The 24098-nt window shown below is 47.9% G+C and overlaps 1 protein-coding gene across 1 annotated transcript; it reads left to right on the top strand.

Annotated features, from left to right (window-relative positions):
• The first annotated feature begins 205 nt into the window (after positions 1-205).
• Positions 206-2107, top strand: LOC112059815 (ovomucoid-like). The gene is made up of 4 exons (XM_024106790.3): positions 206-362; positions 937-959; positions 1550-1671; positions 1914-2107. The coding sequence occupies exons 1-4, from the start codon at positions 305-307 to the stop codon at positions 1957-1959; spliced, it is 249 nt and encodes an 82-aa protein (XP_023962558.2). The 5' UTR covers positions 206-304; the 3' UTR covers positions 1960-2107.
• Positions 2108-24098: the final 21991 nt, after the last annotated feature.

The following is a 24098-nucleotide window of genomic DNA, read 5'->3' as shown; positions in this document are numbered from 1 at the left end:
TTTGTTATTTGTTGTTCGGCACACCTGACCTTCCAGCTGGAAAAGTTTTAGCCAACTAATCAGGGAGCAAAATGTACATCTGACTTAGATGATCAATGAGCCATCATGAACAGGAATAGGGAATGACCATTCATTGTACTGGTTTGTAGAATCAGTGACCATTTCGACAGGGATTTCATAATCCAGTTGGAGAGCCCAACCTCTTGTCTATATATATGAGGTCTCCTCCCTTGGGCTGCATTGGGAGAGCATCTGCAGAACTCCGCACTAACAGACTCCCTCAGACCCACGAACCACGTCCACCATGAAGACAGCAGCTGTCGTTGTGTTCCTCGCTCTGGGGCTCTTCTTCAGCTTTCAGGGTGAGTAACTTTTGCTGCAGCCTGTACAGAGCGCTGTGTCTGACCCTCTAACCTTCAGCCGGGGCTCGACTGTTAAAGACCAGCCGAGCTCCAGACGTGGACGTTTGGGTGTCATAAGCGGGGAAGTGGCTCATGGCAGAAACAGCCATTTCCTTTGGAAAGATGTTACTGAGGGGCCATTATGGGCTTTCCCCAAACCCCACTCTGGGAACGCCAAACAATCGCGCCTGCCGTTAATCCTGGGCAATGATGATAGTATTTACGGGTCTGACTGTGGGCGCATTTGTCTCCATGCTTCCCTCAGACATTCCTTTGTGGTTTTCTAGCCTGATTGTAAATCTCCATTCTCACCGGGGGGCTGATTCTCATCTCACACACACTGCTGTAGACCTGCCGGTGAGGGTCATGGAGTTACATTACGGTACAGCTGGGGTTAGTGTAGGGAACCTTCCCATGGTGACATTTGCCAGTGAGGAAGCTGCATGCATTGTCCTACAGAGATGAATGTTCTTAAGTGACCTTCCCACCAGCATTTCCCTTCATTGTGTCATTTGTGTCTGTGTTTTTGTTCCAGATGCTACTGGTCAGGATGGTAAGGTGAGTCCAACTCTCACTGTTAATTAATTGTTCCCGCCCCCTGGTTTGTAACATCAAGGAGCCCATGATCTCTGGGTTAGAAACATGCTAGGACTCAGGAGTAAATTGGGAGCAGGGTTGAGGAGAGAGTCAATCCCTGGGGCTGAGACGCCATGTGATTGACGAGTGATGGCTTCCCTCCTTTACTGGACAGGACACCGTCTGTGATGGGCCTCGGGGAGGCACCGGAAGCAACTCAGAGACAGAAGGGGGAGGGGACGGTATCACAAGAGCATGAGGAGTTTTATATTTGAGCATCAGCTGCCTGCGCGGATGCCCCTTCACTCACACTCCTTGTGATGCGGGTTGGGAAGAGTCTCGGGGACCAGGGAGACCGGCAGTGTGGTTGCCCTTTCTTAGCTCCTGCTGGCAGCAAGAGGGGAATTGGGAAATCAGTTCGTCAGAGCTGAGGGGCAGGTTAGATAGTGACAGTGAGCTCTGGGAGGCAGGGACATAGCACACCCAGCACCATGGGACACCAGCAGGGCCCTCATGTAATACAGAGAATGGCATTAATAATAATAATAATAATAATGAATTAATAACATCAGCCACAGGGTTTCTGCAGTGAGTACAAGAAGCCACCTTCTGTCTGCACCAAGGACTTCCACCCGATCTGTGGCACTGATAACAAAACATACAGCAACAAATGCTTCTTTTGCAAAGCAGTCTGGTGAGTACAGGAATAAATGGCCCATTCATAAAAACTAAAACACAATTGTCATGTCACTGTAGCCCCTGCCTGTACCCATCTGTTTTTACCTCCTACAGGCTGGGTCAACTTCCTCAGTCTAATTTTTCCTGTCAGCGAATAAGCTCTGGTTAATTTGACATACTGGGGCCTTGACCGAAGCTTTGCCCTCGTTGCCCATAAGGTTGCAGCCCTGAGTTCTGTGTCTCTGTCTTTCCTTCTAGGGCAAATCTTGGAAGTCTTTGCTTTAAGCAAGAAGGAGAATGCTGAATCCTCGATGGTGCTGAGGGCTGACGTGGAGCGGGACCCTTTCTGCTTTTAGTTTCCGCCAGCAGATCCCCACATGGAGACACGGACTCTGCCCCTGCCACCATCGCTGACTCTACAGCTGATGTTCAATAAAGTAAACTCAGCCAAATTCTTTACTTCTGTGATTTTTAACCTTCCCTCCCCCCACACACCCAACTCGCTCCCCACATTCCTCCCAAACCCAGGAGCTGCAGAGGCTGTCCATCTCCTTGTTGGTGCACAGGAGACCACCGGGACCCTCTGGCCAGGCTCTGTGGTGCCTTTGGCCTCAGCCACAGGGAGGGAGGGATAGCTCAGTGGTTTGAGCATTGGCCTGTAAACCCAGGTTGTGAGTTCAATCCTTGAGGGGGCCATTTAGGGATCTGGGGGCAAAAATCTGTCGGGGGATCGGTCCTGCTTTGAGCAGGGGGTTGGACTAGATGACCTCCTGAGGTTCCTTCCAACCCTGATAGTCTATGATTCACATGTGGGGTCCTCCGTGTGGCCACAGGAGTGAAGGGCTGGCTGCACATTGACCCTGGCCCACATGACATAGGTTCAGAAGGACCCAGGAGCGGCGTGGCAAATCAAAGCCAGGTCCACGCGTGGGTGGGTCAGCTAGAAAAGACTCGTTTCTGACATCAGCTGCAAGTCATTCTTCACAGCACAGAGACATTTGGGCCGGGCAAGGGGGCCCACAAAGGCTGACTCAAAGACAAGTGCACTCATGGGGCGGGGGTGGAAGAGGTCTGTGTACAGGGGTAGGCTTGGGTTTGCCCTGATCTTCTCAACCATCCTGGCTGTAGCAACCTCACAGCAGACATGTGGAGGCGGGATGTCGCTTAACACAGGGCGCCATGGTACTGGTGTGGGGCGAATTGTCCCAGTTACGATGCGCATGGTTGAGTGCAGTTGTGTGCCAACGTGAGACGAAGGGAGCCAGACCAGAGCACAGAGTAACAGAGGGCTAAACCCTATGATTGGAGAGTCTGTGCATTTGCTTCTCCTGCAGTGCCGGCCCATGAGCTTAGAAGGTTGTTACATGGGTAAGACATGGGAAAGATCTATCTAGGGTTATGCCAAGGTAGACTGGGTGGGATTTGTGTTTCAAGCGATGCTCATTGAGACAGCAATTCAGTTCCTGGCCGGCTCTGGCATTATAAAGATGGAAAACGCTCAGAACTCAATGAGCATCGCTTGGGGTAACTGCCACCGACTGTAGTATTTGGCCATCATCTTCATCAAGTCAGTGTTTAGGGTTTGTCCCTTTTTGTACTAAGCCATTCAAGGTGGACCACAATTGAAATCCAGCCAGCACTGAGAATGTCCTTCCATTTGAGGACTTGTAGCTGTATAACAGGAGCCCAGCTTCCCAACTGGACATTAACACCTTTGATTCAAACTGGATAAGTGGTAGAATGTCGTGTGAACTCAGGGTGCCATGGGGCGACTGGCCCTTTAAGGGGAATCAGGGCCCAGTCTGCCTGTGACTGCCTGCAAGAAAGCTACTTCTCCTCCAGTATCCCCAGGTCAGCCTTCAGCAGGCGGAGACTGCGGGAACTGTGGGATAGCTACCCACAGTGCAACGCTCCGAAAGTCAACGCTAGCCTCGGTACTGTGGACGCACTCGGCCGACTTAATGAGCTTAGTGGGGACACATACAATCGACTGTATAAAATCAACTTCTATAAAATCGACCTCATTTTGTAGTGTAGACATACCAAGAGACAGGACAATCCTGAGGAGAGGAGCTCCCAGATCACCAGAGCTCCCTGGAGACAGGGAACTGTCTGGAGATCCCACCAGAACAGGGAGCCAAGGAGATGCTCTTGGAGGCAGGAGATTCCCAAGGCAGAGCTGCAGAAAGCAGACATCCAGGAAGGCCTGGGTCTCAGCAAAGGGATCTCTCAGACCGTAGCAGGAAGACCAATGTGCCGGGAAGCTACTGCCAGGGAGAAGGGACTTACAGAGAGAGAAGCAGTTGCAAAGAGAAAGTGTTCCCAGGGAAGGGACAGGAGCAGCTCCAGAGAATGAACTGGGCATGGGGCCTTCCCGGTTGCTATGAGGGACTTAGCAAAGAGTGCCGCGCTGTCAGGGGAAGAGTGGTGCCAGCAGAACGCTCCACAGAAGTCTGATCTCAAGACAGGGAATTCAGCCTGAGTGCCCCAGGGCTACGGAGCCAAGTTGTAAGACTGATTAACCTGGAGGCAGCGCGTTTTCCAGTGGCGACGCTGACTTCAGGTTCCACTTTTGTGTTGTTCTTTTTGGTTGAATAAATGAGACCCTCCAAAGAGGGAGTTGTTAGTACCAGCAGGCCTGCTTGGACATGTTTATATTCAGGGTGAGGAAATCCAGGCAGGACTCACCCGTAGCATCATGCCTGCCGAGGGGACACCTTAAAGAGTGAGAGAGAGGCTACACGGGGATACTTATGTTGTGAGTTCTTTTAGTTATTACATTCTAGGCATTAACCAATAAATCATGTGCATTGGGACCACAGTAATGAGTTGTGTTTTCCCAGAATGCAACAGGGCCTCACCCAACCATTGAGGATGGTGGCGGAGGTCACCAGAGCTTATCCACCTTTGGATTGATGAGTAATACCCCATTGTTCTCGCACCTAGGAGGCTTTGGGGGTGGAAATGAACAATCAGTCCGAAGGGATTTGGAACTGGTGGGGAGAGGTGAGGCTGTTGGCCAGCATGTGCTGGACTCGGCTGCGTTTCTACAACAACAAACAGGAACCTTGCCGAGTGTTCCATGGAGCCCAGGACGAAAAGTCCCACAAGCCGTGCCAGTTCATCTGCTCCTCAGCAGAAGGTTCTGGACTCAGTAGATTTATATCAGGTGCAAACCCACCACACCTCAGCTCGGGCGCCGACCTACCAGTCTGGCAAAGACAGAGAATCATCTCGATACAGCAATCCCTGGTGAGGCAAAAGGTAAAGAGGGCAAAGTGCATGTGGAGAGGTCCTCCCAGAGGAAACTGGTCATGCTGTCCGGTGTCGGGGTGGCTTTGGGAGGTGATTTTGCAGTTGGGGTGGAGACTCGGCGTGTGTGGGTTCTGCCTCTGAGGCTGATTAAGGGAGCATCTACTGAGCAGAGCGCGAATGGTCTCCACATGGATTGTAGTTACCTCCACCAGGAAGTCAAAAGGGATCTCTGTGCCCCGTGCTCTGGCACTTCTCTCTTGCTGCTTCTCAGGTGAGCGCCCTTTGCAGTAACTGGGCCACAGCCCTTCGCTTTCCACCTCTCGGCTCACCCTTGTGCAGCCTGGACCCTTAGTGGTCCTGCCCACCTTTATGAAGAGAGCTGAGGGGCTGTTTGTTCTGCACGGGCAGCAGAGACTTCAGGGCTCTTTGTATAAGGATTAGCATCAGGGTCCTTTGACAATATTTCCCTCCTTCTCCACACTGCTGCAGAATGTCCTGGGTAACAGCTTCACTGTTTAGGGTGACCAGATGTCCTGTTTTTATAGGGACAGTCCCGATATTTGGGGGGTTTTCTTATATAGGCGCCTATTACCCCCCACCGCCCGTCCCAATTTTTCACACTTGCTGTCTGGTCACCCTACTGTTTTCCCACAGGCTCTGCGCAGGCTTCTTCTTGGAGGCTCAGACTACAAACCCCAGAATGCATCTGGAGGCCGCACATTGTGACCTATGGCAATCAATTAGCACAAAAAGGATGGGTTCAAATGGAACAATTGGCAAACAATTTTGGGCAACATGCCTGTCTACCAGAGAGGATAAATGTGAATGGCCCTGCCCCAGTAGAACCTCTCATACGGGACAGCCCATCTTCCGCTGGTTAATTCAATTCAGGTGAGACATTTTATTCTGAAGGGAATAGTCATACTCATCATCTCTCTTTTTTCATCTAGAGAAACTAGAGTCAACACTGGCATAAGGGGTAAACAAGAGTGCAAGCCCAAGGTAAATCCAGGTGTGTTATACGTTACATTTACCTGGCAGGTATTATCCTGAAGGCTTTACAAACTACTGTATATACACAGAGCACCATGGAAATGCAGCTATGGTGACCAGATGTCCTGATTTTATAGGGACAGACCTGATATTCGGGGCTTTGACTTGTACAGGAACCTATTACCCCCCCCCCGGTCCTGATTTTTCACGCTTGCTATATAGTCACCTTAGATGCAGCCATCACTAGGGTGGAGCACAGCGATCGACTTGTGTGTGGAGAGGAGAAGTATTGACCAAGGAAAGACACATGGGAAAATCCTCTTACAAAAGTGTGAGGGGATCTTTAACGGAGGAGTCGGGCCCTTGGTTTTTCCAGTCAAAAACCTACATGCGATAAGGAACTGAGTTGATCGCCCATGGGATCGTGGAGGACTGAGTAGACTCTAATAGGATTTGTCTTGTGATTCAAGGCGTTTCAAACATTCAGCTTGGAGCGCTAAGCCCTCTCTGCCACTCGAAAGCGAACTGCTCCAAAGCCCTGCCCTGGCGCACGTTCAGAAGAATGCCAAGCTATGAAGGCGCTTTAAACCCTTCACTATTAGCAACTGAATGATCCTTGATGTTGTTCTTCTCTTAATGCGAATGAATCAAACAGCAGTTGAGCTTCCTGGCACGTCCACGGCTCACTGCAGCTCGGAAAGACGCTAGCCTACAACAGCTGTTCTGTTTGCCAAGAGGTAGAACGCACAGGGCAGCAGCATCGCAGTGTTGCCTTGAAACATGGAGACGGGCCCATTTTACTTGCATTCTGTGGGTGGCTGGGTGGACAGAGGGATGGATAGACATAGGTTAAAACCAGGGGGAAGAATGGTTCTGTGGGGAAAGCACAGGGCTGGGAGGTAGGAAAACAGGCCTGTCTTCCCGGTTCTGCCAGAAGATTTCCCCTCCCTTCATCTGTAAAATGGGGATAATATCAACATACCTCAGGGTGCTTTGGTGAGGCTGTCTGCTCTGTGCTGTATCTGGGCAAAGTACTGGCTTTACTGACAGTGATAATAATGCCTGTGTGTAATTGTTCTTGCAGGTCGATTGTACCAGGTACCCTCGAGCAAAGGAGCGAGGGCCTTTTTTCTGCCCAAAGGTGTACAAGCCCATCTGTGGCACAAATGACATGACGTACGGCAACAAGTGCCTCTTATGCTCAGCAATCTGGTGAGTTATTTGGGCCTGGGGCTACCTTTTTATGATATATTTGTACAGTACCTAGCGCAATCAGATCCCAGAATACATCAGGAGGCAGCTCATGGAGGCATGGGGGTGAAAAAAATCAGTTCAGACTAGACTAATGGGCAAAATATACCATCCTGGTATAGCAGAGAAGAGAAAAATGGGTACAGTTGTCCCATTATAGTTATATTCTGCAGGGAGACTCAGGAGTTTTAATCGCTCCTTCTCTCTCCCAGGGAAACTGGAATCAACATTGGCATGAAGCATAAAGGAAAATGTGGGGAAAAGGTAAATCCAGGCATATCATAGTTTACATTTTTATATAGCATGCAATCCCACAGGCTTTACAAACTACAGCGCCCTGTGGAAATGCAGCCATGACCGGGGTGGAGAGCAGGGCTCCACTTGCGTACAGAGGTGGAGAGGAGTAATATTACCCCAGGGAAAAGTCCTGTTCCTACAAAACCTGCCAGGGGATCTTTAAGCCTCACACAGAGGAGACAGGACCTTGGTTTACAGACAAGGAAACCGCAGGGGAGTGAACACATGGACCATGCAAGAATGAAGAGCTGAGCAGACTCTGGTAGGATTTGATCCTGTGATTCAAGGTGTCTCAGACATTCAGCAAGGAGCTCTAAGCAGAGCCGGTTGGACATTTCCCATCAGAACACGCTGATTCAACGGAATCTAAATGTTCTGTGGGAACCCCAGGCCAGCCGCCTGGGCACGGGGGCAGACAGGGTCTCTAGGCCACCCAGCTCCCGAGCCAGCCAGCCAGCCAGCCACAGAACTGGCCTGGAAAGTTTGAAAAAATTCCCTTCCAAAATGGAATGTTTTGAAATTTTCCCTTCTGCAGAAAACTTCCCATTTCCAGCTGTTCGTTCTGATTCGGAACAAATTCTGGGGGAGAAATGTGACCTTTCTGTGGGCCAGAAATTCCAGTTCCCACAAGCTCTGGCACGACACCCTCCACTCCACTGAAAAGAGCTCTACACTCAAAATCTTCGTGCAGCTACCTGGTGCGGCTAATAGTTACTTTGGTGTCCCCCCACGGCTAGTGCCAAATCTTAGGCGTCTTTTATTGTGGGCTAAGGCTCAGTAGCCACACATGACACAAAGCTTCTGCTCTTGGCCTCGCCGGGCAGGAACATTTCGAGCTACAGGTCCTGCTTTGGCTTGGTCATTGATGGAAATGGCAACAGGTCTGCAGCCAAAACGTTCTCTGCTCATTTACCAAAGCTGTTGGTCTAGTCAAGTCAGTTGCCCCTGAACACAGACAGACACAGCAGAAAGAGAAGGCAGGAGAAGGGGGAGAGAAAAGGTGTCCTCTGCTTACTAGAATATGCTATAGACGGGCAAACGACTAGCAACAACAGTCTCATTGAACGAGTTTGGAGCAGTGTGCAATCGCTTTTTCAGGTTGACTGCAGTAGGTATCCACAAGCAAGGAAGCGTGGCCCCTTTTTCTGCCCAAAGGGGTACGATCCCGTCTGTGGCACGGATGGTGTGAAATATGGCAACAGATGTCTCCTGTGTTCAGCCATGTGGTGAGTGCAAACTAGTAACTGGCTCTCCTGAGAGCAGCCGTACACCACTAGCTCCTTCCGAGCGGCAGTGTCATAGGGCGAGCAGGCCCTTTAAGGGGATTGCAGCTCGGCTGTGCTCTGCCCCAGGCTCACGCCCCCTTCCAGGGATCCCATGGTCAAAGCTTGGGGACTCAGAACCAGGCCAGCCAGTATATAACGAGCAGGCTTAGCGCAGGTAGAGAGGTTCCCCCCAGCTCCCAGGCAGGATGCCTGGGGAGAGAGACCTGAAGGGAGCAGGCGAGGAAGGCTGGAAGCTGGAGAAAAGACTCAGCAGAAGGGAGCAGAGCGACTCTTAATTTCCAGGCCGGGGGAGTGAGAGCTGGAGGCTGTAGATCGACTCCTGAGCGAGCGGGAAGGACCTGGCTGACGGAAAACTCTTAGTGCAGCCCTGAGGAAGAGGGACTGAGGCCCATGGATTTCAATGGACGTTGGGAGCCTGAATACCTTTGAGGCCTTGGGCCTCTGAACTCCCGATGCTGTGGGCGGTTTCGCTGAGCAGGCAGCCTTTCAGCTGAGGTTTGTTACGGTCTCTGCAGTGCCTATTGCTCCTAGGTCACCATGCGGAGCAGTGCACCCTCTAGCCACGGCGGGCGTCCCACACCCACGATGCCAATGTCACGAGTTTGCACCACGGGGACCATGCGTCCCTCTCGAGAGCCTGGTGAGACTAAGGGGTCAAACCAAAACTACCAGAATGCCTGAGGAGGCTCCGTCTTCCGGCAGCCTGTGAATGAGGAAGGGGCTGGCTCCAATGGAAAGAATTGGCAATGCCTGCCTGGCAGTATGAACATGCCTGTCTCAGCCGCACTGCTCGTTCTGGGCACCCCAGATCTTCATTTAACCGTGCTCTTATGCGAAGCAGCGTGAGGGTGGATCTCCCTCTCCCACTGTTGCAGGGAAAGTGGAACCCAGCTCAGCGTGGAGAATGAAGGCGAATGCAAGCCACAGGTAGACCCGGAGTGTATTTGGTGAGGATAATTGCTGTTACCTGAGACGGGTGAATAATACTGTACGCTTATATGGTTCAGGCCAAACTCCTGTAGGAGCCGCAGCCTGTCCACCCCGAAGCCAGGAGGCAGAAGACATTAATCAACTGAGGTGTAGCAGCATTCCAGGCAGGGGAAAGGCCCACGCACACCTGCCAAAGGCCTGTTCTTGGAGAGGTGGCCTGGGGTACTCACACCAGAGGCAGAGAGAGGACTTATCCCAAAGAGCCCCCACAGGAAATCATAGGGGATTTATTTTATCAGCTTCAGGAGAATGAAGGGACGCGGCCGGCTCTTCTGGGATTTGAGCCTGTTGTCCAGGTATTTCAAACCTTAGGTTTGGGCCACTCAGGGTTCGTCTACACTGCAACAAAAACCCTTGGCCCCGAGTCTCAGAGCCCGGGGCAGTTGACTCAGGCTTGTAGGGCTATGGGGCTAAACACTGCAGTGTGGATGATCGGGCTGGAGCCTGGGCTCTGAAACCCCACAAGAGGGTGGGTCTCAGAGCCTGGGCCCCAGCCCACGCCTGACCATATGCATGGCAATTTTTAGCTCTGGGAGCCCAAATCAGCCCCGTGTGGCTGGTCTTTTACTGCAGTGTACACGTCCCCTAAGCCAACCCCTCCGCTTACGAGCAAACTATGCTCCAAAACCGTTGTGTTCCAACAGCTGAGAAAAGGAGGAACACCAGGAAACCCCATAAACCGAGCTGTAAAACCTTGATAATTGGCCTAGACATAATTGGATGATCCAGCTGGGGTCGTACATAAATGCTCTTGTTAATGAGAATAATTTACACAGAAATTGTATCCTTCGGACCCCTGAGGTCTATCGCACAAGTTCAGCTGGAAAAACTACTATCAACTGACAGCTCATTTCCCATCAGAGCAGTAATCCCCAGCAGGGCACATGTTTTGCATCCGAACGCTGCACACAGACAGCAGACAGCATGGCATCTGCCTTCTAGGCAATCTACACTCAGGAGAGTCTAAGACTCTTTGTTGTTTGAATGTTGAGACAAAACTAAGAGCTGGCTGCAGCAGCTCAGGGCAGGAAGGCTCCCGAGACTGGGGCCAAACCCTTCGGAGGTTTTTTGGGCTTTTCTGGTATTAATGCAATAGACACGGATGGGGCTACGCCACACAGTTCAGACTCGGAATGAGTCTGGATCTCAGGCTCCGGCTGGGGAGCTGAGCGGGGGCTCTGATTCAGCCAGTCTCCAGTAACAGGAGAGGGTCTCGGAGGCGCTGAGCACTGCCGTCGCTTCCGGAGCAGGAGCCCAGCTTCGCGGGGTGTGGAAATGCTGGTGCCCAAGAGGCAGTTGCCAGGAGGTTGTTGTCCGTGCTGAAGATGGAGGCAGGCAGGAGGCCACCACAGGAAAGGGTTTCAGAAGCAGCAGCTCCCCTGCCCCTTAGAAGGATGTAGCATGCACACCCTCAGCACCAGCCACCAGTGAGTGAGCAGAGGGGGTGGAGGAGGAAGGATGGGCTAGCGGTTAGGGACTCAGCCACAGACTTCCTGTGTGAACTTGGGCATGTCATGCGGGGTGGGATCCACGAAGGGACTGAAGCGTTACAACGGTGAGCATCTCGGCACAGAGCTTTTAGCCTGGTAGTTAGGGCTCTCTCCTGAGAGGTGGCAGGTCCCTGGGCTAGACCCTTCTTCCCCTCAGGCAAAGCGGGGCTTGGACCAGGGGTCTCCCACATCCTGGGTGGGTACCTACCCTCTGGGCTAAAGGTGATAAGGGAAAACTTCTTCTTTTGCGTGAACTCGCCGGAGGAGCCTGATCCGGTAGGAGAGCTCACTCTGGGGCTTAGGTAGGAGCTAAATGACCGGGTGCCTGGCGAGAGGTTGCATTGCACATGGCCAGAGGAAAAAACAGAGATGCCAGGGGAGGTTAGGTGCTTCCAGGATTAGGCAGCAGCTGGGTGGGCGTTTTGTGGATCGCAGAGGTGCCCAAAAAGGGACTTTGTGGACTCACCCTTAGTCTCTCTGGGCCTCAGTTTCCCATCTATAATGAGGGGATATTAGCACTGCCCTACCTCCCGGGGGATTGTGAGGATAAAGACACTAAAGACTGTGATGTGCTCAGATCCTATGGTGAGGGGGGGCCAGGTAAGTACCTTCGAGAGATAGCATGGCTGGAGGCTTTCTGGTCTAGCTCATCCCCACCCCTTCCTCTGGTGCTAGACAAGTATAAGCGCATGCGCACACACACACACACACACACACACACACACACACACACACACAGCAGTGGCACTTCAACCTTTGACTGCTACTCGGCTCTGGCAGGAGTCTGAGCCCAGTAGCTCGTGTCTGATCTAGCAGGCACTTCTGGAGCGGTTCCCTTCCTGGCCCTATGGTGCTGACAGCAGAATCTCCACTATCTATCTTTTTTTTTTTCAGTTTTCTCGGGTGTTCGTGTAACACTGACAGACCCTGGTCACCGGCGGGCAGGATTGAACCTGGGATCTCTGGAGCTTAGTGCATGAGCCGCTACTGCACGAGCTAAAAGCCACGTGGCCCTTAGCCAAGGCTGTAGCGGACTCATTAATCTCTAAGTGGTCTCGCTGGCCCTAGAGGGACAGAGCACCACACCCAGGGGGTGTGTGGGTCACATTTGTCCCATGCCTGCTACCCTGGCACCTCTGATTTCTCCCTCTCTAGGGAAAGTGATGGGAGAACTGGTGTAAAGCACAAAGGATACTGGTTAACGCTCACCTAAGCTTTACTCAGGAATCTCCGCCTACAGCTACCGTTCCTGTGGGCTGCCTTCCCCGGTCACCCAAGGCCATCACGTGCTCTCAGTTTGCTAGTTGAATAAAGCCCCATAAATTCAACACAGGGTCTGGTCTTGGTCCTTTTATTGGCCCAAAGTGTTAAGGGCTTTCCTGATGGAATCATTGAGTCAACAACTGCCATCGGCCCCTCGCTCTCTGTAAGACAAAGAAGAGACATATTCAGTCATGGATGGGTTGCGGGGTTAGACGCCTTGGGTTCCCCAGGAAATACACATGGGACTCGGAGTCCTCAGCTGGAATCATTCCGGGAGGCAGCTCTCATTCAGGCTGCAACTACACAACCCCCCGCACAGATATACCTATGGGGCAGCGAATGGGATTCTCATCATGCCCGTCGGACCACGGAAATGAACAACGGCTACCCCTTTGATATTTTCCAGGAATGTCGCTCTATGCTTTTTATTTTATTTTTTGCTATAAATGGGAAAGACCTCATATGAGATGCAGGGAGACCTATTTCCCCCCCCCCTGGGAGTAAAAAAAGAGGACAAAGAATTCTGCTGTATTTCTTTAATTGCACAAGCAAAGCAAGATGGCCTTGTCCACACTAAGACCTAACTCAGCCAGTTTAGGATGTGTTAAAGTCTAGACTAAACTTTTAAAATGACCCTGAACCATGCCAAGCTTACATCCTAGTCTAGACCAGCCCAACGCGGAGATAGAGCAGTAATCATTGTACCAAGTGTTGCTGCTTCTCACGCAGCATGAGGGACTATTCTGGTAAGCAATACCTACCATACATTGTCTTTCTGTGCGACTGCCTCTTTCATCCCACCCATTGTTGACAGCAGGGTGTGTCACATACAAATAAATGTCTTCTGCTTTCCAGAGCATCTCTACAGGATGGGTTTATAAACCCAGGGGGGTGATCTGAGTGACTGTAGCTGAGCAAAAGGGATTCTGGGGCTGGCCCCGGCCTTCTGTGCATCCCTTTATCTCTACCCTAGGAGATTCTCTAAGTTTAGGGACTTCAAGTGTGTCCCATTCTGAAGGGTACAGCTGCCACTCCCCCTCCCTGGAAAGAGCCTCGCCCTGCCCTCCCATCCATGGCTGTCACTGTGGGAAGGGCTATTAGTCCTAGAGCAGTATCAGTTTGGTTGATTTCTCTGGATCTCTCCTTCTAGGATAAGTCATGGAAAATTTGGCATCGGGTACTACAGACCATGTAGACACATTGACACTGAGAACTGAGTCCCCTTTAGCCCAAGGCCATGACCCCAGGGAAGATGAGGGAGACATGGTCCCCAGCCCCCTTAAATTTTCGGTTGATGCAGCTTCAGAATTAACACACTCGCCGTCCTGCAGCAGCAGCTCCTCAGCGCTGCTTTTGTTTTTCGTTTCTGTGAGCAGCTCCCTGCACAGAGACTCGTTTTCTGGCTTCCTAAGCTCCAGCGAGACCTCAGGAGCTTCCCCCCTTGGCTTTGTTTGTGCACTAACGTTAACACTGCAAAATTCTTTGTGCCATTAATCCATGGGATAGGACTTACTGGGACTGGAAGTTCTCTGGCACCCTTTATAGGTAAAAAGGGAAAATTGAGAGTGTGTTGCTAGCCTCATTATTTGCATATTAGGTTCTGGCTCCCCCTATAGGAAAAATGGAGAAATTGAGGGGATTCCTTACCAGCTGCCAGGTTTATTTGCATATGCTTCAGAATGGTTTCATAGAACACTTGAAGCTGCCTCATTTGGTGTTTCTGTGTCTTCTGTTCTTAGGAATTATGTTAAATAAACTATGTAACTGCATTGATGTGGAACGGTAGGTGAGAAGATTAATTTATGTCGATTATTCCATGAGAAAAGCTGGACACCCTAATCTAGTAGACAGTGGGCTCAGATAGGGTAGCTGAGTGCAGGGTATAGGAAAGCAGATTTTATTGAATATTTGTTGTTAACAAGACTCAGCATGTTATGTTGGACATGCATATAGTGTAGCAGTTGTGATGTAAGATAACAGGGATAGTAGCAGTAGAGTTGGTAGTGCAGGTTGAGTAACAATACAGACTAGCTGAAAGCTAGCAGGGATAGACTGGCTCTGACTTGGCCAAGTGGATGGAGTTAACATAATGGTTAAGCACAACAGGCAGCAGTAGACCACTGGACCTGCAGAAGCACCCTAGTATTGTGCACAGCAATCTAGCTGAAGGGGTTGTCTCCCCACTTTGCATCTGCTTGACAACTGCTGAGTCAGAATTGTGAGTATGCCGTCGGTGGGTAGGGATTGTGCTTTGAGTAAGACTTTAAGGAACCTAACAAACCAGCCCATGAATAAAAGGGCCTGAGGATTGTTCCCGATGGCACCTATTTTAGGAGGCTTTCTCCATTTTTTAAAACAAGCTTATTTCAAAATTGTGTTAACCCTGTATTTTAAGTAGCTGTGTTTCATGATCCCAGAGACACTGGTGCATGTTGGCTGAGGGCGGAGGGACACGGTTAAAGGTAATCCGGTTTGACTCTTGCATTTCAAGAATTTGGGAGTGAATAAGGTTTTAGGTGGGGGCTTGAGCCCAGAGTTCTATTTATTCTGAAATGGAACCTGGCTGTAACCCTAGACCTCATGTTGAACATGGCCCCATGAGCCGCTGTTAATACCTGGCAAAAGGATTACGGTGCCAGGGGCGTAAAAACGTTATGATGCTCGGCCAGATCTACTTGTGTTTTGGCAGAGCCCCCAAAATCCTACAGCTGATGGCCCTCGCTGCTCACAGCTTGACTGCCAAGTAATAGTCACCAAGGGCCAAACTGTGCTGTGAGTACAACTCCCAGGTATATCACTGGGGGGAGGGATAGCTCAGTGGGTTGAGCATTGGTCTGCTAAACCCACTGTGGTGAGTTTAATCCTTGAGGGGGCCATTTAGGGATCTGGGGCAAAAATCTGTCTGGGGATTGGTCCTGCTTTAAGCAGAGGGTTGGACTAGATGACCTTCTGAGGTCCCTTCCAACCCTGATATTCTATGAATGGGGACTGCAAGCATATAATCAGGGGCAGAGTTTGGCCTTCAGAGCCAAAATGACTTTGATGTATGTTCCCTAAACACCTCATGAACCCTGTATCTCATGGTTTAATGCTGTTTTCCTCCCTCCATGTTTTCCCTAACCGCTGAGTGACTGTTGTTACTGACTTCTGAGATGTTATGACCAGTGACTGTTTTATTACTAGGGTTGTCCTTTATTATCAATTAAGGGGGCTTGGTTTGTACCCTAATGTCTCAAAATCTGAGTCACCCAACACTGATGTTTTCAAGCAAATGCACCTTACCCTCTGCTTGCATTCTCTCTACATAACATGCTGTGTTAACTTTGAAATGTGAGCACAGATGAGATCTGGAAGTCGCCAGTTGTAACCTTTCCTCCATAAATCTCTGGGCTCTTTTGTTATCTCTGGACACCAGCCAGGCAATTTAGAATGTCAGGTCCATAGAAGCATCCTTGATGGGAGTTACACGGTGAGATTCTCAGCATATGCAATTAGGCACATCTTTCAGTGTTTCTCAGAGCAATGGTTCAGAACTAATGACACAGGTTTAACTGCAAACTTTATAGCATGCTTAGGCTATAAATAGATGGGCTGGCAATTTAGCTTTGTCAGAAGTTGCTGCAATAAGCATAAAAATAACCTCTGCATTTAGTCTTGTCATTTGCATCACTGCCACTAAGTTTTGCTGGTTACCAGCACATTTTTGTCTGGAGTTTAAAACTCCATTCTTTTAACATGTAAGGCAAGGAGTGATATTTTTTTACTTTTCAATCATATTTATTTTTAAAGAGTTTGATATGTAAAAACATTCCACCACTGCTAAGATTGGACACATTTGCAGTGAGACCAACCAACATTAGGGACTCATTTAAATCAGGGGTAGGCAACCTATGGCACCTGTGCCGAAGGTGGCACACGAGCTGATTTTCAGTGGCACTCACACTGCCCAGGTCCTGGCCACCAGTCTGGGGGGGGGGGCTCTGCATTTTAATTTAATTTTAAATGAAGCTTCTTAAACATTTTGAAACCTTATTTACTTTACATACAACAATAGTTTAATTATATATTATAGACTTATAGAAAGAGACCTTCTAAAAATGTTAAAATGTCTGACTGGCACGCAAACCCATAAATTGGAATGAATAAATGAAGACTCGGCACACCACTTCTGAAAGGTTGCCGACCCCTGGTTTAAATGCAGTTTTAAAAAATCTCTCACCTTTCTAGTGATGGAGGCTTTTGCATTGTTTCAATGAGACATTTGGCACCTGTAATACTTTGAAAACATGTTCATTTTAGCCGTGATTCATGTTTTGGGACAACAGAGATTTTTTCCCCCAGAACATAGAGCAAGTGTAGTGAATGACTGACTTCAGTTCATCTTCGGAGTGGGCTATCAGAAGCCAGTCAGCTAAACATGGAAAAACAGAAATGCCTCTCCTTCTCAGAAAAGCAGCCACCACTGACACACATTTTGGAAAGTCTCAGGGTGCAGTAGAAAGGCCAAAGGGGAGGACCTTGTATTGGAAATGGCCCTGCCCTAAGGTAAAGTACTTCCTGTGTGATGGTCTTATCGAGATATGGAAGTATGTATCTTTTAGATCGAGAGCAGCGTTCCAATCTAGATAGCAGAGGGACGGATCCTAGAGTTAGTATTCTGAAGAGAAACTTTCCGATGTAGCTGGCTAGGTGTTCAAATGGAGCTATAATTTCTCTGGGAACTCTGATGCGGTTCATACCCATCTCCTGCAAAGGACAACCAACAGCTTAACTAGTGAAGCACAAGTTAGAATGTTTCAGAAGTCCCTCAGGGCAAGATCCACAAAGGTACTTGGGCGTTGTAGGGAGTTTAGGACCTGACTCCGGGATGGAGGAAGGAGCCTCCCTCTCTCAGAATTCACAGCCAGGAACCCTCCCCTAGAGTTAGGTGCCTTTCTTTCCAAAAAAAAACAACCAAAAAAACACCTCAGTGGATGGCTCCCATTATACCCAGTAGCCCAGTGGTTAGAGCACACACCTGGGATGTGGAAGACCTGCGTCCAAGTCCCTGCTCCAAATCAGGCAGAGCAGGGATTCAAATGCAGGTGTCCACATCCCAGGTGAGTGCTCTCGACACTGGGCTATAATGGGGGCCACCGCTCAGGCAAGATACCGCGGGAGAAAGTCTAGTCTGAGATTCCCGCCAGGGCTTAGATGTGACCCAGGAGCTGAACAGCTCAGAGGCACCAGGACCTAGGCCTCTTTGTGCATGGGTGCTGATGGAAACGTAGGCACCCTGGGGACTCTGCCAGTAGAAACCTAGGTGCCTCTGGGATTAGGCAGCAGTTGAGTGCGCGGTTTGAGGATCTCAGCGGTGACGAAATGTTGGCGTTCGGTGCGAGTCGCTTTGTGGATCTAGCCCACACTGTTAAGAACTGAATGGACAGGTTTGCTTGTTTTCAGTAGAACTTACTAACCCTACTGTGCCCCTGTCATGTCTCTCGTGTCAGGGAGCGTGGAACTGCATTTCATGGAGTCTTTTTGCAGGGAGGTCTCCCTGTGTTTGTCTGCTCTTCCCTGCCTGTGTCAGCATAAGCTGTCTGAATACCTCCGTGCGAGGGGGATGGGGGTCGGAACATCATGCTGACGGAACACGAGAAAATCTCACGGTAAACTGGCAAGGTACCCAGTGCCCAAAGGAAGTTCCGTGTACAACTTATGTTGAGGACCTAGAAAGTCCCTTTCGACAGCCCATTTAGGGAGCAGTTAGCCCTTCCGAATAAAACCCCATCTACACTGTAACGTCGGCTGTGTTCAAGGCAGAACTTGCAAAACTGCAGTCCCTGGCTGTGAACAGATGGGATGGCACCCTGTTTTAACTATGTTCCCAAGTCATGCTACAGGCGCGGGCCAACATTTTCAGAAGTTACTAGTGATTTTGGGTGCCTCCATTTTTAAGAGCTCAATCTGGGATAACTTGGAGATGTCTGAATTCTGGGTGGGTCCACTTTGCTTTCTGAAACACCCACCAAGATGCCTCAAGTTGGGCACCAAAAAAAATCACTAGCCACTTCCACAGATCTTGGCCTTGGATTTTTAGCTGGGCTGCAGAACAATATGGAACGTGGCTGGAAATGTGGCATCAGTCCCAGTTGCACTCTAAAATAGCTCATGTTTTAATTGTGCTAAGAGAAGCTGCAGTGTTTTAAGAGGGTCCCCTACCACAGGGGGAATTACAGACGCAGTTACTTCCTAATGTACACGCACCACGAAAACTTTCAGTGTTGTAGTAGCATAACGGATGCACTTAGAATGTCAAATGAACTCCCAGAAAGAAAACAAATAACTTTCAACTAAATGTTAATGATCCGCTTCTTTCCCTGCACCCATGACACTGCACATATTAGTAGAAACGTTATGCAATCCAAGAACAAGCTTTCTTTGATTTGTCCCTGATTATTGTCCAAAAGAAAATTAATTGATGCTGGAGCTATTTGTTAGGAGAGAGCGACAGGAAACCAGTAAATAATGACATGGCGGGGGGGAGGGGGAGGGTGTAGAGGAAACATGCCAAAGTCTGCAAAGGCTCTTGGGAACTAAATGCATATCTAAGTGCCTACAGTGTATCAGAGCAGGATCTGTGTATTCCTAGAGCTGAACAAAAGGCATAAATATGCGTTAAAGAATGAAGCTCGGGGCTGCAAAAGGAAGATTGCCTGAATGTAAGCAATATAAATACAGGCAATCTGTTGTTGTGCCTTTTTCTGGCAGTGTTTGCTGGATGGCTGAGAGAGAGCTGAGACCTGACATGATTTCCACCAACCAACAAATTAGCTAGAGACATCACAGAGGGGGCCAGGGGAAATCATGCAGCTAGGCGAGGGGCTGAAGACCTGAGGAAGCAGGCTGGTCCAGTAGCTAAGGCAGGAGACTGGGATTAAGGAGACTCTAACGTTAGTCCCAGATTCAGCCATTGGCTTGCTATATGATCTTAGTTGCTTCACTTCTTTGTACAGCACCTAACACAACAGGGCTCTGATCCCTCATTTGGGCTTTTAGGAACTAAGATAATATCACTAATAACAATGAGCCATTCACCTCATATTTCCAACATAGGACTCCAGCCATTTGTATCATGCTAAATAATTTTTCTGCCATTTTGGTCTTTACAACCTTCCAATACTGGTGGGCTGCTCACTTTTCTCCCCTTCGAGTATATGTACAAAGCAGCGGGGTGGATACACACACTAGTTCTGATCAGACTAGTGCCCTAAAAATTGCTATGTGGCCATGGCGGCCTGGGCAGTGGCTCGGGCTAGCTGCCCGAGTATGTACCTAGGTTCTTGGACAGGACTGTATTCGGGTGGCTAGCCAGAGCTGCCAACTCTATGGCTGCCATGGCCACGCTGCTATATTTAGCATGCTAGCTCACTCAGAGCGAGCGTGTGTACCTCTGCCCAAGCAGGGCGTTACCTCACCCAGCTGCAATGTAGATGTAGCTCTGGTTGTCACTTAGCCAAGGTAAACATAATAGGCCCATTTCCACTGGTGTAACTCTACCGACTTCAGTGGGTTTACACCAAGGCTAGTTCTGGCCCATTTTCATTTTTAGGGAGAGATTTTCAGAGACACTAAGGGGAAATAGGCAGCCAACTCCCTTTGGCTTTCATTGGAGTTGGGCATCGGTCTCTTGTGTCTTTGAAAGTCCCCCCTTAACACTGCATTTAAATCAGTCCTTCCAGCTCCTTAGTTATCTTTGTTACCCTTCTCTGAGTTTCCTTCAAATGTCCATAAATGTTTCTGTGCAAATGCACCACTCTCTCTGACTACAGTGACGTCCATTAGAATTAAACCTGTGTCCTGGGGCAGAACTGAGCCCACTGGATCTAATGCTTTTCAGACTGCAACATACAGAGTCGATGTTATTTTGAAGGCCTCTGTGGAAACAAAACATGACTGAGTACCTTTTCTCTGAGTAATTCCACTTTGTGCTTTCTTTCCTATTCAGTAACCGCACATCAGAAGCAATAAGGAAGTTTAAGATTCGAATAGCGTATTTTATAAAGGGATATAGATCCTTGTGCTCAATTTGAAAATGCTTTGTTATAAAGTACAATAAATGCTTCTGCCTCTGAAAATCTCTCTTGCTTCCTGTTCAGAAAACAGAAATAGGTAATAACCTCAGCAGCTCTTTATTATAGGAGTCAGTGGTTTTTTTAAAATTGTGATGGCACCCCCTTGTGGTCATTTTACTCTAACATAACCCACTTTCCTTGTTATACCACCTAGTGATATTCTTAAAATAGCAAAAATCCCCTCTAATGAGTGACATTGAAAAACAAAGGTTTTTCAATCCATTGGTCTAGTGAGGCTGTAGTCAGAAGGACTTGAAGTTCTGTCATTAGGGTTCTTGCATGCTATTCAGAGAGCAAACAAGATAATTCGCCTTATTTTTAAAGTAAGGCTGAGAACATCAATAACTTACTGGTAAAAATCCTTACAAGAATGTTGCAGATTATATATTTTTAAAAAATAAATGTATGTAACCCTTACGGCCAAGAAACTAAGATTTTAGGTTAAAATTTACAAGATTCATTGATATTTTTCTAGTCTTAAAATCTCTCTGATCACCTAATCTGCCCACCTACACAGCACAGGCCATGTATGAAAGCTGTTCCGTATCCCTAATAATTTTTGTTGCCCTCCTCCGTAATTTTTCCAATTCTAATATATCTCCTCTAAGGAAGGGCAACCAGTATTCAAGGTGTGGGCGTACCATGGATTTACATACTGGCATTATGATGTTTTCTGTCATATTATCTATCCCTTTGCTAATGGTTCCTAACTTCTGTTAGCTTTTTTGACTGCCGCTGCAGATTGAGCAGATGCTTTCAGAGCGCTACACAGGTTGACTCCAAGATCTCTTTCTCAGCTAATTTAGAACCCATGTATAATTGGGATTATTTTTTCCAATGTGCATTATTTTGCATGTATCATCATTGAATTCCATCTGCCAATCTCTCGCCCAGTCATCCAGTTTAGTGAGATCCCTTTAACTCTTCACAGTCAGCTTTGCACCTAATTATCTTGAATAATCTAGTATCATCTGCAAACTTTGCCACACGTTTACCCCCTTTTCCAGATCATTTATGATTATGTTGAACAGCACAGGGCCCAGTATAGCTCCTTGGGGAACCCTGCTATTTACCTCGTTCTGTTGTGAAAACTGACCATTTAGTCCTACCCTTTGTTTCCTATCTTTTAACCACTTAATGATCCATGAGAGGACCTTCCCTCTTATCCCATGACAGCTTACTTTGTTTAAATGTCTTTGGTGATGGACCTTACCAAAGGCTTTCTGGAAGTCCAAGTACACTATATCCACTAGATCACCCTTGTCCATATGTCTGACGCCCTCAAAGAATTCTAATAGGTTGGTGAGACATGATTTCTCTTTACAAAAGCCATGTTGACTCTTCCCCAATATATCACGTTCATGTGTGTGTGTGATAATTCTGTTCTTTACTATAGTTTCAACCAATTTTCCTGGTACTGAACTTAGGTTTTCTGTAATTGCCAGGATCACCTCTGGAGTCTTTTTTTAAAAATTGGCATTACATTAGCTCCAGGCATCTGATACAGAGGATGATTTAAGCAGTGGGTTACATACCACAGTTAGTAACTCAAATATGAAATTGTGAAGTTTCTTCAGAACTCTTGGGTGAATACCATCTGGTCCTGGTGACTTATTGTTTAATTTACCAATTTGTTCCACAACCACCTCTATAGACACCTCGATCTGGGACAGTTCCTCAGATTTGTCCCCTGAAAACAATGGCTCAGGTGTGGGAATCTCCCTCACATCCTCTGCAGTGAAGATCAATCCAAATAACTCATTTAGCTTCTTTGCAATGGCCCGGTCTTCCTTGAGGCCACACTGATTGTTTGGCAGGCTGCCTACTCCTGATGTACTTTAAAAAAAATGTTGCTGTAAGTTTTTGTGTCTTCTGGTAATTGCCCTTCAAATTCTTTTTTGGCTTGCTTAATTATACTTTTACAGTAGACTTGCCAGAGTTTATGCATCTTTCTGTTTCCCTCAGTAGGATTTGACTTTCAATGTTTAAAGGAGGTCTTTTCATCTCTCTCTCTTTTGCTCTGCCATTTAGCCATGGTGGCATTATTTTGGTCCTCTTACTGGGTTATTTATTATCATTATTTGGAGGATATATTTCATTTGAGCCTCTATTAATGAGTTTTTAAATAGTTTCATATAAAATAATCAATGTATATTTTATTATAGTAATTGCAACATAGCCAAGTAAAAGGATCACGGTTTCAAAGCTTTCCATAACTTCGGGTTTGTCATTAAGTATTTCTGTGCTGGAAATCTGTAAGCCAGTCTCTGATTTTGGCTCAGAAAAGTCTGGGGCATTTTGAATTAAAAAAAAAAAAAAAAAACCAAACAGTTTTATTTACCTAAAACAAAGAACTGCATTTAACAGCTTTCTGGTCTACTTGTTTAAAATTCAATTAGGCTTGGCACAAAGCCACAAGGAGCAGTGGATAGGAAACTGTAGATTTCCTGACAAGTCAGTCAGCCATGCTATAGTGCATTCATCTTAATGGCTCATTCGTGTCTGCAGCTTTAACACTCTGACACTTAGGGCAGGTCTACACTACAGCCGGGATCCACGCTCTGAGATTGATCCACCAGTGGTCGATTTAGTGGGTCTAGTGAAGACCTGCCAAATCGACAGCAGATCGCTCTCCAGTCAACCCCTGTACTCTACCCCCACCGAGAAGAGTAAGGTAAGTCGACGGGAGTTTCTCCTGTTGACCCCCCCAGTAACTCAACCTAAGGTACATTGACTCTAGCTACTTTATTCACATAGCTGGAGTTGTGTCGTGTAGGCCGACTTACCGCAGTAGTATAGGGGTAGCCTTACTGCCACAGTTCTCTTGCAAGACAGCCAAGCTCTTCAGTATCTCAACATCCATCTAATCTGCCCTGGCCCATACCAGCCTCCTATTCCACACACACTCATCTCACCACAATAGCTGTGTTATAGTATCAACATTAAGAGAACGTGGCTAATTTATTTCTGCTTTAGCACTAATAGAAGAATGAAAATTGTTAATGGCTACTGATTAAAAAAAGGAAGATCTATTTCTAAATCAATTGCAAGAAGTAACTGTAAAACTGAGTACAAGTCCCATTGTGATTTTCTATATGGTTATTGAATACCATCTTACCTTCAGAAATCCCAACAAGTCGGTCCTGGGTCTTGTACTATTCAGCATTTTAATTCATCACTTGGCTAAGGGGTTGAGAGTACACTTATAAAATTTGCAGATGACACCAAGCTGGGAGGGGTTTCAAGTACTTTGGAGGACAGGACTAGAATTCAAAATTATCCTGATAAATTGGAGAATTGGTCTGAAATCAGAAGAAATTCAATAAAAATAAGAGCAAAATACTTCTTGGGAAGGAAAAAAAAATCAAATGCTCAACTATAAAATGGGGAATAATTGGCTAGGCAGTCGTACTGCAAAAAAGGATCTGGGAGATACAGCGGCTCACACAGTGACTATGAGCCACAATGTGATGCTGTTACAAAAAAGGCTAATATAACTCTGTG

This window comes from Chrysemys picta, chromosome 8, assembly GCF_011386835.1.
Source record: "Chrysemys picta bellii isolate R12L10 chromosome 8, ASM1138683v2, whole genome shotgun sequence".
Classification (NCBI taxonomy): domain Eukaryota; kingdom Metazoa; phylum Chordata; order Testudines; family Emydidae; genus Chrysemys; species Chrysemys picta.
The sequence above is the reverse complement of the archived record's forward strand: the minus strand, read 5'-3'. Positions and strand labels throughout refer to the sequence as shown.